This window comes from Indicator indicator, chromosome 16, assembly GCF_027791375.1.
Source record: "Indicator indicator isolate 239-I01 chromosome 16, UM_Iind_1.1, whole genome shotgun sequence".
Classification (NCBI taxonomy): Eukaryota; Metazoa; Chordata; class Aves; order Piciformes; family Indicatoridae; genus Indicator; species Indicator indicator.
Window position 1 is genome coordinate 9,142,737 of NC_072025.1, and position 16,496 is coordinate 9,159,232.

The window sequence follows — 16,496 nt, forward strand, 5'->3', positions numbered from 1 at the left end:
AATTAATGCACCTAATTTGTTTCTGAATAGCAGTCATCTTCGGAGAGATGTGTTACTTCTGAGTCTGTTCTGAGGGTGACTTATGGCCTCAGTAACTCCCCTGTTTACTGAGCCTCTCAAGCCTCCTGTTGCTGTGTAGGTACATGGATGGTGTACACTAAATGTAAGACTGCCATCACCCCAGGTTGCCATCCCTAGTCTCTTGTGAATGATTTATGTGTAAACTATAAAGGATACCTGTGCTGGGAAAGATAAGAAAGCTCCTGAAGTTTGTTTTCTCTCTAAGGATATGTCTGGCTTTGAATGTTTGATCCAGCTGATGAACTGCTAGATGAAAGTGTTTATGCCAAGTTTGTACTGAGATTGCCACTAAGGAACAAATCAGATCATAGGCCCTGTAAACAATACAAACAGTTCTTAAAAATATTCTAAACAGAGGCTACTTCAGATTAAAAAAGAATTCTAGCACTTCATAAAACAGTGTGCAAGTATCTGTTGGGACTGGAGGCAGGTCTTTGGTTATTGGTTGTCTTGTTTGGCATCTGGTGAAGCTGTGGTCAGCATGGATGAGCATTTCAGCAGGTTCTTTTCTTTGAATTTTCTTCACTAATGTTAGGCGTGTTATCTGTGAAGCAAGTTTCACATCGATTTATTTTGCTGCTCAGTATGCTGTCTTTAAAAATGTTTTATATTCTCCCTCTTAGATTACTTTTAAGTTTTTCTAGGCTAGTACATAATGTAGTCCTCCTCAGTTGCTGCTTCAATTAAAGATACCAGCAGATGGGTTTTCAAGCATAGAAGCAGTAATGTGCGACGGCTTCAAAATTCTGACATCATTTTCAGATTGAACTAGTTTTGCTACTAACTGAACCATGATGTCCTGAGCTGGAACTAAACTTGGGGTTTTTTTAGATGATAGAGACTAGTTGAGAGACTATTTTTAAACAGGTTCTTCTATATAAAGATAATTCTTTGCATTATACAAGAGTAAGATGAATGTTATTCAACATTGTGCTTTCTCTAAACATAGAGTGTTAAAGACACTTGAGATTTAATAAAATGTCTTTTTCTCAGAGACATTTGATTTAATTTTTTTTTGTGGGGGAGTTACACTTTCGCCTTTCTTCCACATCCCGGTATTCTTTCTTTCCCCTGTAGTGTAGTGTTAATGAAGAATTTGGGTTTAAAAAAAAAAAAAGGAAAAGAGAAAAAGCAGCGGGGATAAACAGACTTCACAGGCTCCTCATTCAGCTCAGCAGGGCATTAGACCTTAGCTGTTCTTCATTTCACAGTGAAGGTGATCAGTTCTGGGTGACCACTTTCAAAGGGCACAGAGTTTTTGAAGGTGCTCGGCAGGATGATAAATTGTCATGTCTGTCATCCTATGTCCTGCGGAAATGCAGCAGGGGTCTCTTCTGCAGGAACTGGTAAAGAAAAAGATTGACTGTGACACTTGGCGGGCTGGATGCTGCCTGTTTGTGTGGAACTTGTTCAAGAGTCTAAATAGTACCCAAACTCCCTTTTTTTTTTTCCTAAGAATGGGTGAAAGAATCAATAGCAACCTCCACAGCATAAACCTAATGACATCTTAAAGACATCTTGATGGTCTGTTCTTAAATTTTGGCTTTCTTTTCAGTTAAACACTAAATGGATGTAAATTCCTGTATACGTATGGATGTATTCCTATGCATGTATGCCTGTGAAGAAGCCTGGAAAGCTCTATTGCTCTGCTTTGCTGAGATATGTGCTGTGATTCGCCTCAGCCACCATAACATGACTTTGATGTATTCTAATCACTTGGTACTTTTGAAGTTATGTTATTGGTCGAGCTCAGTGTTTTTTCACCTCACTGTTTTTTCATGTGTCCTTTGTTTGTTACAAAGTTTAAAGAGATTGCCGTGCTTTACATATAATATCTTAGTACCTTTCTGAGTTTTCACCAAATTTTCCTTTATCACGTGCTTAAGATCATTCTGTGTGTTTATATCCATCACCTCCTTTCCTGTGATTGCAATTTGTTGTCAAGGAATAACTGATGTCACTTGTTGTTAAAGTGATACTGTAAAGTGAGAAAAACCTCCAAAGCAAAGAATTTAGCTTTAAAACCCCCAATTTTTGACATTTTGACATTTACATTGTCTACTTGTGATGTTGAAGTCTATCTGAAAAATGGGAATGGGGTTCTCTTCCTTATTGTACCATTAGTGTTAAACACATCAAAGAAATACTTTGATCCAAATTTAAGAGCCTCTTTTCTCTCACACCTTAATTTAGATTTTGGTAAAATAGTCTTTTAAAGATGAACATATATAGAGGTGTAAACTTTACCTAGCAACGTCTCATTGAAAACTGAAGTTGGTAGCTACAGCACAAAATGATTCTCTATTTCAAAATAAATATGAAAAGATATTACCAAATGCATTACTATGACATTACTCTGCCATTTTTATGGAAACAGTAAAAATTGTTAAGATTGTTTTGCTGGTGCAGAGACTGCAGAGGGAGCTAATGATCTGATATAAACTAAAGTCCTGTTTGTGGTGTCTGTCATCTATGTCCCTGTTTATTTTGTGAGAAAAGCCATGTTAAATCTCAGCGAAAATGAGTAAGAGGATAGGGATAATATGATATTTTAGGGCAGGGAATAAAAGAAACAAATAAGACCAGCACAGTCATATAATATCTGAACCTCTGCAAATCTTAATAGAAAGAAATAGGTTCATAACAACAGGAGAATGTCCTAATACCTACATCAGTACTGAGGTTAAGTTTAGCTGAACCCAGAAGAGCTTGTGTGTACTAGTAGCAAATGCCACCACCCTACAAATCATTGTGTGAAAGGGATCTGTTGCAAATACCGTCACAAGGGAGTAGACTGTAGGGAAGCAGTTCAGCCATCCTGGTAGTTTGCACTCCTAGCCACCTGTGGGTGCCCCATGCCATCTCCACCTACAGAAAACCCCTTTCTAACGCAATTTTCTGGAGTAAATTTTCACTTAGATCAAGGCCAGGTATCATTAGGAGAATGAGAGAAGCAGCAAACTGCAATATGGGTACCCAAAAACATGGTCAGAGAAAAGGAAATATGGGGACCCTCCAAGCTAGAAATTGTGACCAGAGGGTCATAGAAAACAATGCCAGAAACATCACTGTTGTTTCACAGTGTATCTCCTCTGGGAACCTGGAACCAAAACATTTCCTATTTCTGTGCTGCCTCCTCTCTTCCTGCCTTTGCTTTGATTGCCCTGTTTCATTACAGCCTGCTTTATCCAGAAATAAATGTTTTTTCTGGACCTCATGCTGTTTAACAAATTGTTATTATAGACTGAAAGCACTTCCATTACACGGAATCATACTATTAAAACTAGCTCTGTAGCTGTGAAGGTGTCATTTTGTTACAGACAGAAATGTGATAATTACTCTACTCCCACTGATTTCTTTTTGGGGGCATCAGAAGCAAGCCTGAGATACCAGACTGTGGTGGACAGGTTTTGAACCAGGTTTGCAGGAGAATCAATTACCTCACTAGCTGCAAAAGTCTGAAAATCCATATTTTTAAATTTGAGTCTAATTATTCCTTTCTCTTGGTGCAGATCCTAGAAGAAAGTATCATGTAAGGCTGCTGGCATATAACAGTATGGAAGAAGGTTATCAGGCTGACCAAACAGTCAGCACTCCAGGATGTGTCTGTAAGTGTTGTAGGTGCATGAAAGAATTTATTGAGAGCTGAGCTGTTTCAAGATCCCAGTAGCTCTGTGGTTTTAACCTATAAATAATCATTTTGGTGTAAACCAAAGAATCAGAAAGAGCCATATCTGTGATAAACACTGTCCTAGGCATCTGCTATGAGGCCGTCTCCTGTGTTCATGTCCTGCAGCCGAGGAAACAAGATAGCTACCAAGCACATTTTCCTCCTGTATTGGATTGTCTACATCATCTATCTAGTGATGTACTATGTATCTTAGGAGAGTTTTATCTCTCTTCCTCATCTCTGTTTGTAGTTTCGACTTTGTTTTTGATAAGTGGAACTACAGAAGTAATATGTGACATGTAAGGATGAGGAGGGATATTTAACAGCTTGAACCAGGTTCCTGGTAGTGCTGGGTAGGGGCAGATTTGATTCTAAAACTGTGGGCTCAGACCTGTGTCTTAATCTTAGTAATATCTGTATGGAGTTCACTAAATAATTCACATCTCTTTGTTGTTTTAAACAGCTGTCCGTGATCGCATGGTGCCACCACCACCACCTCCTCACCACCTCTATGCCAAAGCTAACACTTCATCTTCTATCTACCTTCACTGGGGAAAGCCTGCCTTCACATCTGCACAAGTGATTAACTACACAATCCGCTGCAACCCAGTGGGGCTGCAGAATGCTTCTCTGGTTCTTTACCTTCAAACGTAAGTGCAGAGCTACTAATGAGCCTTAGTTTCCCGTTCCCAGTTCCATCCCACTCAGTTTTTACTCTTCCTGTCCTCTCTTAGTAGCCTTTTTCTACACCTTCCATCTCCCTTTAGGGGATTGTGTGATTTGCCCGGTGGCTGCTTAGTTTGTTTCTTGGGTTACTTAAAATGTGTTCCTAGAACAGCTGAATACTCTAGCAGTGATCCTTGTGATGGCTTTTTAGCTGTCTAAGATGAATTTAATTTTAAGGTCATCTTCAACAAAGCAAAATTGAATACCTTTGTCTGGGAAAAGATGGGGCTTAGTCCCATCCCAGGGTTTAAAACTGGAAGCAATTTTGAGGGTTTTAGCATGTTACTGTGGCAATGTCATAGTCCTGAGTGTGTGGTACCCCTTTCAGGAGGAAGCCGACTATAAACAACAGCTTGCTTTCAGAGAAGAAATTCCTGAGCTACAGAATGGCAGAAGAGAGAAGAAATTCTGCCTAGGCTTAGTGTTCCCTGCCCAGGTGGCATGGGAGCAGAAGACTGCTCCATTGTGACTGTCTATGCTGCAGGCTATGGTGCTGTTGAGGGAACCAGTATATATGCAGCTCCTTCGATGCTTGGATTTACTCAGACTTTCTAAATAAGAAATATGCTGTCTTAAAGGATAGTTTCCATTCTAATATTGATGGTTTTCTCTTCAAAGAACACATCCCCTGCTGTATAACTTCTGACTTCATGATTAGACACAGTAAATCACCATGTAAAATTCTTAGCATGCAATGTGGAGCATAGCAGTGAATGCTGCTTTTTGTGATAGTATGAGACTGTTGCAAATATTGGTGACTGCCTTTGCAGTAAGAACGATGAAAATACTTAGGGAGATTAATAAAGCAATATCTGCAGAGGAACACCATTTTAAATTGAGGCTAATCTTGACTTCGGTATTATTAGCCAAAATTAACCCAGGCATATATGAAAGATTTTCCCCCACTCAGAGAGTCAAAATAAAGCAGAATGTCTACAACTGACTTTGTGATCAAATAGTAAACTGCAATGTTATAATTAATATAATGAATTTTACAATTAATAAATGACAAAATACCACTACAAGGTGAGCATAGCATATTCGTGTTCTACAGACATCCCCTAGAGGCCATAAGTGGAAGTTTCCTGCATAGCCTGTGTCTGTACTGTGAACAGAAAGGCAGGTACAGGAATAGCTGATGGAGCCAAAAGCAGGTGCCTTCCCAGGTGTGATGTTGGTTGTAGTTTAAGTTTTACTGCAACCTGAAGCATAGTGTCCAATGGCGAAAATTGGAAAGAGCTGAGCTGGGGATACACACTGGTGATCTAGGCAATAATATCCTTGGACTTGCTTGTGCATTAGATGTCCTAAGAGCCTTTATAAAAACTTGAGCTCAAGTCAACTGACAGCAGAGAGATCCAGGGTTTGCCCAACTACATCTTCAGGTAGACAGTGCAGATGGACCACGTGTCTGGACTTGAAATGGTTTGTCTTGAACAGAGAGAATCTACTCACAGTGCCTAAGAGATGTCATTTGAGTTTGGGATCTTGCAAGTCAACTGCTGCTGCTAAATTTATTTTATTCCTTCATCTACACAGGTCAGAGACTCACATGTTAGTTCAAGGTCTTGAGCCAAAAACCATGTATGAATTTGCAGTTCGGCTGCATGTAGACCAGCTCTCTAGTCCCTGGAGTCCAGTAGTCTACCATACCACCCTTCCAGAAGGTAAGGCACTAGGAGAGGACCACATGGCCCTAGAAAGAAAGCACTGTAAACCAAAAAGCCTGAAAAATTGCTTATTAATTTTAAGCTGTTTGTACAAGAGAAAAATACTTTCCTATGCTTTCTCAGAGAGAGATAGACAAATGCTGTCAGGAAAGTCCTTGTTTTGGAACTGTGAAATTATTTTTCAAAATCCACCAAAAATCAGCAATGTATAAGGTACTTAGACCATTAGCAACCACTGAATGAAAATAACTTGAATGAAAACTTAAAATATGTATTTGAAGAAGCATGGCTGATTCATAGGCATTGCAAAAACATATTTTAAACCCAAGAAGTTTTAGAAACTGAAAGAACATTACACATCTACTGCCCTTGATGCTGGTTTGCTTTTCTGCCATCTTGGTCAGTGAAAATCAAAAACTTCAGTTTTGTATTATCAGCACTGCAATATCTGGGACGTACCTGCTCACAGGGTAATGATGTGGGGGATTGTCAGTAACTGTTTCTTTCTGAAGTTGAAGGAAATCTACAAAATTTGGTTTTGCAAAATCTAAACTACTGACCAGATCAGAGTTAACAGGAGAGTCTCTCTTAAGGAGCAGTATGTGTTTGTTTACCTGTGATGTAGCAGTAGCCATTAGGTCTGCACAAGTTTCTGAGCAACTTAATTGTCTGTAAATCAGGTTAGTCTAATAGCATTGTCTTACCATTCTTGCAGCACCATCTGGCCCTCCAGTAGGAGTGAAGGTGACTTTGATAGAGGATGATACTGCTTTGGTTTCCTGGAAGCCACCTGATGGTCCTGAAACAGTTGTTACACGATATACTATCCTGTATGCATCCAGGAAGTCTTGGATTGCTGGGGAATGGCAAGTGCTGCACAGAGAAGGTAAACTAAAAACATGAACTGGACAATGATGCTACTTATAAGATGCTTTGTTACTTTCAGCTCCCTTGGACTAGAGTAAGCAAAATTCATATAAAGATTCACATAAAAGTCATAATTAGTTTAGAATTACTCCCATGGTTGTGACGATAATGTGTTAATATCCAAGTAATACTCAGATGTTGAGGGGAGAGGGGCTGCCGTTGTTGCTTTGGAGCTCAGTGTGTGCTTGTGAAGTGAAATATCTCATAAATCCAATTACGTACATTTTAGTTCTGTTGTAACCATGATTGTGATGGTTTATTTTGTAAATGTACTCTCTCAAATATGAAGTCTCTGAGATGCCTTGCTCTCCAGAAATAAATTTATAAATGTGGTGTTGTACAAACGTTTCTCTTCATCATTGCAAATCCAGTTAGCTCAGTTTGCTTAATGAACTTTACCTTACTCCAAATAAATTGCTCTGCAAACTTAATTTAACTCTCTGGATCTATTCTGCTGCTGAGCCCCAGCTAGCTAATCTACCAGGAGCTCAGGTATGGTGATATGATTTTCAGTCACATCTGCAATTAAATTAGATACAGATATGGTCTCAGTTTTTATAGGCACTTTACAGAATGGTCCTACAATTTGAAGAGCTGCAGCAAGAACAGAAAAAAGGAAAAGGTATTTACTGTGCAGTTGGTGTTCTAAACAGACAGAGGCAGTTCAGAATAGATAATGTTCTAATAACTATTAAATCAAAGAGGGAAGCTCAGTGTTACAGAGTAAAGCCATATGCTGGAGTAGCTTATTTAAGAGGATTGCCCAGGAAGAGTTGCTATCTTGTTATTCTGTGTTGTTTCATGGCTGAAAGCTTAGTTGGCAGCAGAGTGAGGCTTCCAATTTTCTGTGGAGAAAATTCATCAGACTTAATGAATGAGGATGCACTCAGAGGTGACAATTTGTTTTGCCATCAGTGAGAGTGAACTGTTCTAGTTCAAAGCTTGTGGCTGACCTTTGTGCTGCTTCTGAAGACAGGACGAGGGACTAGTAGCCCGTTGGAAAGGTGGTAGTGCTGCTTTGGCCTTGCTGGAGCAGAATGGTATTTGTTGGGCAGGCCTTAAATAGAATGGTCAGTTGTGAAGAGTAACACTAAAATGACTATGAATCTTAAGAAAAATTTGTGAAAAATAACTACTCTCTGAAATACCAGTGAGGTCTAACTATTGGGAGAAGATTGATCCTGTGATTTGTCACTATTAAATTTGTTCAAAGAAACAGTGATACAGTTACCCCATTAAGTTGTTGAAAGAAACAGAGATGTAAAGTTGCCATATTAAAGGACCAATTTAACGTTAATCTTTACTCAGTGAAAAAAACAGCAGATCTAAATTCACAGAGACCTGATATCTGAAGAATAAATCTTGTCATTCTGGTGATGATTACACTGTATTTGTTCTACACAGCAAAGTGGCTGAATTGCTTTCAGGGATGTACTTCAGCTCAGCCAGGCTGTGAAACTGAAAAGCATCTCAAAAAGTATTTTACCTTAGATACTTCGTAGAAGAGTATGGCAATAGCAGTAAACAGAATTACAGAATACATCCAGTGGGAAGAGACCATGAAGATCATCCAGTCCAACCCTCGACCCAGCACTGAAGGGTCAACACTAAACTGTGTTTCCATACTGAAAGTGCTGGAGAGAATGAGCAAATGGAGAGGTGTAAATCTCAGTGTATTATTTTGTCAGTCAATGTTGGAATCACTGATTTTGTATTTCGACAGATACGTTAGAATTTGACGCATGGTATGGAATTTAGGCAACCTGACGCATTAGGCCAATCTGCAATGCTCTTTGTCAAAGTACTGATCAAAAAGTCCATGAAAGAAAATTAGTATGTAGAAGTAAAATTGGGCAAACACTGCCATAGTCCCATGACAGTCCTTCCGTAGGTAATTGGAGGTGGAAGCAGAATTTGGTTTTCTTCATTCATTCTGGTCAGCTAGCCCCATGCAATGAATAGCATTTTTGTTGTCTTGACACTAAACTTGTTTTGCAGAAAATGTGTGAAACCTTTATCCCATTCTTTTTCCATACCTCCAAAGACACCCTCCCAAATAAAAAAAAAAAATAGTAATCCCACCAAACCAAATAAAAAACCACAAACAAGCCCTACCACCTATAAAAGTCCTAGCATAGGCTTTAGTTTATGTATGAACATTTTCACCAATCCACCAGCTCAAAACCCTCTGATTGAACTGAACTTGTAAGGCATGGCAGACTTAGAAACTAACTGCAGTTTGCAGCTGATTTGTGATGCAAGTTATCTTCCTGCTGCCTCTCCCCTTTTCCCTAGTTCTCTTCAAATGGATCAGAAGTTACAGCCTTTACACACTTGGAGTGCAGTAAATCAGGATATAGTCCTTGCTTGCTTTAGCAGTGCAGCAGATTTGAAAGGAGCTGGTGGGAAAGAGCCTGTAATACTGAAACGTGACCTTTCGCCCTTGCTGGTGCTAAATATTACAGCTCCTTTGGTTACAGATACCTTACATTTTACTTCAAATGCTTTCAGCTAATGGGTGCTTTTTATGGAAGAGCTGAAATAGCTTTTGAAGTAGCTTCCCTTTTGCCAAATGTATAATCTTTTCTGTTAACAAAACAACTTTGCATTTTATGCTCTTGTGATACTATAAATTCTGGCTTCTGAAACAGGTTTGAAAGGTTGAAATTTAGAGTTAAGTCTGAGAAAGTGAAAGAGAAAAAGGGATAGATTTCATCTTGTAACTGCTACTATTTAGGAAAAGAAAACAATGTATTTCTATGGGAGGAAGAAACATAGGCATTTTAGAAAGGAATTGCAATTTTTAGCAACAGTCTGCAGTCCCTGGATAGGCAAAGCTCTCTCTGGCTTTGACAGGAGTTTTGCCTGTCTAAGGACAATGCAAGTGAATCCTGTTTATGTTCATAATCTGTTTTTCCTGCCTTCAGGGAATTTAGGAAATGAATCCTTAGAGTATGTGAGAAAGACATTTTCTGTAATATTTTTAGTAGCACAGCTTAGATGCACAGTAATCAAGGAAGCCTACACAGGTCTGAATAGGGTTTAATTTTATTTTAAAAGTGTGGTAGAATGTACTCTTCCAAATCTGTCCTGTTCGTTTTATCAAGTAGACCTGAAATTTGGTAAACTGAACCTGAATCACATGAGAGAGATCTAATATCCTACTTTCTCTGCCTGAAAGTCTGTTTAATGCCTGGAGCTTCTCCTTACAGATATGATCACAACATAAATGCTATCACACTGAAATGCAGCTAGCACTAGGTTTATGATCGGTATGCTGTGTATCGTAGCCAGTACTTTACTCTTGGTTTTGAGCCATATTGATGCTTCACAGTGTGCTGTGTTCAAGCAGTTTGAGAAAGGACAGAAGGGACGAGCAGGTAACCACAATGTTCATTCTGTAACCTGCATGAAACGTACAAAAGTGATCAGTGATGTTGGAAAGAAAATGCACCTCCCAATGTCTGTTCCCACAGATTTTGTCTAAATGAAACTGTTTATCAAATCTGTTTATCTCAAGCTGCGCCAGGGGAGGTTTAGGCTGGAGGTGAGGAGAAAGTTCTTCACAGAGAGAGTGGTTGGCCATTGGAATGTGCTGCCCAGGGAGGTGGTGGAGTCACCATCCCTGGAGGTGTTCAAGAGGGGATTGGACGTGGCACTTGGTGCCATGGTTTAGATAGGCATGAGGTGTAGGGTGACAGGTTGGACTCGATGATCCTTGAGGTCTCTTCCAACCTTCTTGATTCTTGATTCTTGATTCTTTTCCTAGGAGCAATGACCATGGCTTTACTGGAAAACCTTGTAGCAGGAAATGTCTACTTGGTCAAAATAGCAGCCTCCAATGAAGTGGGAGAGGGACCTTTTTCAAATGCGGTAGAACTTGCTGTCTTGCCAAAGGAGACATCAGAGTCTAATCAGAGACCTAAACGCTTGGATTCAGGAGATTCCACAGGTCAGTAGCAATGTTTAGATTACTGCTGTCACAAGATCTCTGTTTGTTTTACCTTGTAAATGCTTTCTGAGTAGACCATTCTGTTACACAAGGCAGTCCCAACAGCATAGTGTTTTCTTATATATCTGTTCTGAAATCTGCTGGTTCATGGTATTCCAGCAACCCAAATCAACCTGTCAGTCAGTGATATACCAGCATACATTTTCACCAAAGAACGCCCACCTACAGTAGTTTGGGGAAACTATGTGTTACCTTGTGGAAATTAAGGTAACATCAGTACTTTCTTCACATAAGAATTGAAGAACACGTCATATTTAATGACTTGCTACAGATTTTAAAGCTATTTGAAAAGACAAGAGCCAGCAATTATTCAGGTACATGAACCTTGTAACTTTTCCTTGTTGCTACACATTGAATTGAGATTAAAACACAGGGATTTTTCTCACTCATATTTTCTCCCTTTCTGGAATGCAGTTATATTTTAGGCCTGAATAAGCACATCAAGTCATAGCCTCAGAATTAGGTTAATAGGCATATTGATGTCAAAGCATAAACCTAAGTGAACTGTCTTAGGTGACAATGGCTCGCTCAAGCCTTTTCCCTTTTTTGTCTAGTAGCACCCTTTAAGGAAGGGGTTGGAGAAAGATCCTTTACTCTGTGTTACAGGTAACCAAAGATGCTGTGGTGTGGGGCAGTCCCTTCTTCCCCTCCCACCCCAGGGCTGCACGCACTCCTTTGTTTGACGTACCAGTATTTGCAAAAGTGTCAAAATGTATGACAGAGGTCTGGAAATCTCATTGAAAGGAAGTATTTTTCTCTGTGGTTGGCACTCTAACCCTGTTACTTTCCTGACAGAGAGCAGGGGGTATGTCTTCTTATTTACCGAGCCTTTCTGTGTTCTTCTTTGCTGTAGCTTATGCTGACTATTACCATCTGGACCAGAAATCAATGACTGGCATTGTTGTTGGAGTTTGCATAGCCTTGACTTGCATCCTCATCTGTGTCCTGATCTTAATTTATCGCAGCAAAGCCAGGTATGTTTTTGTTCTCAAAGACTGAGCTTTCTCTGTGTGCCCTGACTCTTGGGACATGCTGCCTTCTCCAAAAGTGCTAAGTTCTCTGAAGTACTATCTTCTTCACCTATTCCTACCAGCAGTGGAGAAAAAGAACTTTGTTTTCTCTCCCTACTCTACCTGAGCCCCTTCTCCAATGAAAAGAAGGAAGAAGCCACAGAGTGAGTCAGTGGTGCTTTGGCAACCAAGTATGAGGCATGTTTTCAAATAAAACCCCCTTTTAGTCAGATAAGCATGCCGCTTTACATCATCTGCTCTTCCTGCTTAACCCTCCAGCCTGCACAGACCTAGTTTGCAAGGCTTTATCTCTCAGCAACTTGAGAATTACAAGAGTAACTCTGACATAAAGCAGTTCCATGATGCAGTTTCTTTGCAGCGGTGCAAGACTCCATCTGTCTTGTTATTATCTGCTATGGGGCATAAACTGGCCCAGTGACTCTGCCTGAAACTTTCAAATCAGAACAAATATAAGTTACTTAATAAATTAAAAACCTATCTGAAAGTATATTTTAGTAACAAGGGTTTTTCAGCATACATGAAGGAACAAATATGGATTGGGAAACAGTCTCTTTGTAGCATGGTATAAAGGTCTTAATATCATTACTTCCTCCAAGAAATATTACTAATCATGACAATTCCTATCTTCACATAAGCTTGTAGCCTACTGCATATAGTAAACTGGAAGCAGCTGTTATTTTTATCACAAGCAATAACATTTAAATTCTATGGTAGTTAGGAGTATCATGTAACAAAATGTAAATGCCAAGAACATGTCGATACTACTTGTTTAATAATAGCTTTGAAGTTTATCCTTGATTTTTTGTATTTCTTCTTGTGGGTCAATTTTCTTCCTGCTTAACACTGTGTAGGAAAGCATCTGCTCCTAAAACTGTTCAGCAAAGCACTGACCAGCTGTCACGGAACAGCATCTCATTACCCAGTGCTGATGAGGTGGAGAAGAGTATTGAAGGAATTGCAGAGAATGAAGAATCCTTATTGCCAATGATAATGGGAAACAGCTTCATCGATGCTAAGGTACTGTGAGTTTTAGTCACTCCCAAAACAGAAATCCTTTTTTTAGAATTCATTGCTGTAACATCAGAGTCTCTATCAACAGTAAAATAAGTACATTATGAATTCACAGGAGGTTTTTTTAATGAGTTGAGCACAAGTTTGGCAATCCAGGATCAAATTTTCGAAACTTATCTTAAAGTTCAGCTAAAGATCTGATTCAATGCGCTTATCTTACACTGGCTCTGCACGCTGCAGTCTGGCTCTGGCACAGCATCAAAGGATAAAGGTTCCATAGACTTAAGGTTGCTAAGTGGCCTCTGCTAGTCCAACGAGATAGGTGTGAATCCTTGTCAGCACCTAGTTCTGTAAGTGCCTGTTCATGATCTAGTCAAGAATGACACTAAGCAGGTATTAAAGAAATTACTATTTTTCTTTCTATTTACTGGTAAGACAATGTTACATTTTACAAACTTGTATTTGGTCAAATTGTAAATGAATCCAGATGGCAGGATGTGTCAGTGAATGTGTAGAACCTTACAGTCCAGGAGTCTAGAGTGACAGTGACACTGGCCTCACTTTCACATGCAGACATACTGAGTTAAGGCTTGTTCTGTGCACACTGCAAACATGAATGGAGCTGCTCCCTGAGGATGTACAGCAAGAGCTGGGGGATGGAAACAGACCCCAGTACAGGCACAGACACGATGTCTATGAATGGTCACATTGAAAGTAGTAAAGCAAATGCAGTGGCTGGAAAATTTTGCTGTGTATTTGCAGTATTATAGCTGTTGGTTCTCACCTGTCTGCTTGCCAGATTTAATGGATCTGGTCTTGACTTGTCTTGAGCAGTAGATGAATACCAGACCACAAAAATGTGACTGAGCACTAAGACTTCATTTGTCTTCCTTTTCAGTATGGAGCCAATAGGTAGGAGTAAAAAAATATTTTCAAATATCTTGGAGATGTAATTTGTTAAAATAAATGTCTGTGTTTCTCCCTCTGTTGTAGGGAGGATCTGATCTGATCATTAACAGCTATGGGCCTGTCACAAAAGCTAACTGCAAGAAAAGGTGGCTATTCTTCCAGGATACTAACAAGTTGAAGACTGAGGAGGTAATTGGTGTAATGGGCAGAGATGTGCAATCTTTACTGTGAGATGCAGTTTTCTATTTATAGAAAAGCATAGTGGTCTAAGTTTTAAGTGGATAGTTTCAGTTGTGTTAAGGTTGATGGTGTTCTACCTAGTAGTCAAGTCTTATGGAAGTTTCATTTCCTGTCCCAAGTTGTCAGATACTGCAATTCTTTACAGTTAACTGATGGCTTTCGTGCTTGGGCCCTTTTATTTGTGAGCAGGATTTCCATCTACTGGGTCTGTGCAATACCATCTGTAGTGCTACATCTGCAGAGACTTTGTATAACTATAAATACAAATTAAATTTACATTTATAAATAAAAATGTTAAAAATACAGAGAACCCCCTCCTACTCTGACAGCTAAAACTTTGTTTGCTAAAGAGAAACCCAAAAAGGGAAATTCATTTACCCACAGTAGTGAAGAAATTGAGAATCTGAGTAGAGTTGTCTGGCTTCTGAAATTGTTGCACTGGACACATTTGCTATTTAGATGAGAACAGTAAGAGTTTAAAACGGAAGTTTTAAACCAAATCCTGAACATTATCATATATATGCACACTTATGGGGCACCTCACTAATGTTTATTGGATTGTAACTTGTATTGTGCTCTTGTATGTTTGAGAAATAGGAAGTCTTGATATCTATGTTGTAAATTCATATTCCAAAATATTTCCAGGAGCAGCTGCATATTTTTGATGCTTCTAAGAAAAATAATTGATGCCATCCAAGGAGAAATGCTTAAAAGAGTGATGGGATAGAGCTCTACTGAGTATGTTTTTAAAATGCTATTCAGGTCTCTCCAGTGAAATCATTCTTGATTAGCCATGCTTAGCTAGAAGGGATTATTTCATCTATTGTGGAAAAGTATGAGCAAGACTTGAGATTGATTCTTTTTAACCTCCTGTAGGAAAGCTCAGATTGTTCCAAGCCAATGCTGTTAGAGTCACTCTGGCAGAATAGGAGATAGCAAATGCAGTAAAAATTCAAATTATGGCTCAGCTTTCTTGAGGCTGAACAACCTTTTTCTCTTTGCTTTTCATGTAGCCTCAGAGAAGATTTGTCCAGGCAGTGTGTCTGTATCAGCCAGGCACTACTGTACTGATGAGAAAGGATGACTCCCCCAGCTCTCCTGGGCAGCAGTCTAATTTCCAGGTGCCATTCAGTATTGTTGCTGATACAGAGTATTCGGCCAACAGTGAAGGAAGCCACGAGACTGGGGACTCTGGAAGATTTTCTCACGAGTCTAATGATGAGATACACCTTTCCTCTGTGACAAGTGCCACCCGTCCTGCTACCGGTCCTTTTGTGAGCAGTGGCTTGGGTACGAACACGATGAACCCTGCCATAAGTAACAGCACAGAGTCTCCTCTGCCGTTTGCTACTGACCAGACTCCTACCTCACCTCTTCAGATACACTCAGCAGTGCAAAACTGACATCCCTAGGGCCACGCCTGATGTTCTTGCAGTCTATGTCTGTTCGAAGGACAATGAACAGGGAGCCAAAGTTTTATTGTGGAAAACCTGACTAACCTAGGAGGTGATCCCGTATTTCTGTTGAATGTTTGGGGGTTTTTGTTTGGTTGGTTGGTTGGTTTTAAAAACTCACTCATTTTGAATGTTCAGTGGTCAACAAATGTGAAATGACAGTGAAAATTTCTGATTAAAGGAAAGTTCAAAATATGTCACTGGAGCAAAGGGAAGGCCGTTGGCCCTTTTGCTGACTATCTACCTCAGTTTGCCGAGAGGTGAACTCTGAATGACGACTGCTTTACCTCATTTGTGTTCTAGTTGGTCTCAGCTATGGAACTGAAACTTCCTAGTAGTTTTGGGCTTTTTTTTTTTCTTTTCCACTTATGTGTAGAATGTGTGTACATGTGTGTGCTCAGTGATCAGGGAGTTGTATAGGTAGGCGAACAAGATTGTTTGACTGAAGCTCTGTCTTTAAAAACAAGGAAACCTCAGAGTATAAAATGTGTTGATTTAATGTGGTTCACATAGAGGATGCTAAAACCTGGGAAAGCTGGAGTTGATGCTTCCCTGTATACAGCCACGATTTTTTTTTTAGCTCTTGATTCTCATAACCCCAGTAAACCTAGGACAGTGCCTTTTCCCCAGAAAACTGCTGACAGGATGTCTATAGCTATCCTTAGGGCTCTGGGACACACTGGGTTCTTCACAGTGACAAATGTTGCCCCTTTGTTGACAGTCAGTGCTAAAAAGCATGGCAAAAGGAAAAATAATTCAACTCTT

The 16,496-nt window shown here is 39.6% G+C and overlaps 1 protein-coding gene across 1 annotated transcript in view; it reads left to right on the forward strand.

Annotated features, from left to right (window-relative positions):
* The window catches only part of PRTG (protogenin), an 83,652-nt gene extending 67,972 nt beyond the window's left edge, over window positions 1-15,680 (forward strand). Inside the window, 9 exon segments of the mRNA XM_054388191.1 lie at window positions 3,594-3,689; window positions 4,215-4,401; window positions 6,017-6,144; window positions 6,863-7,033; window positions 10,844-11,026; window positions 11,940-12,060; window positions 12,969-13,134; window positions 14,122-14,226; window positions 15,291-15,680. Of these exon segments, the coding sequence (XP_054244166.1) occupies window positions 3,594-3,689; window positions 4,215-4,401; window positions 6,017-6,144; window positions 6,863-7,033; window positions 10,844-11,026; window positions 11,940-12,060; window positions 12,969-13,134; window positions 14,122-14,226; window positions 15,291-15,680 (1,547 nt within the window).
* Window positions 15,681-16,496: the final 816 nt, after the last annotated feature.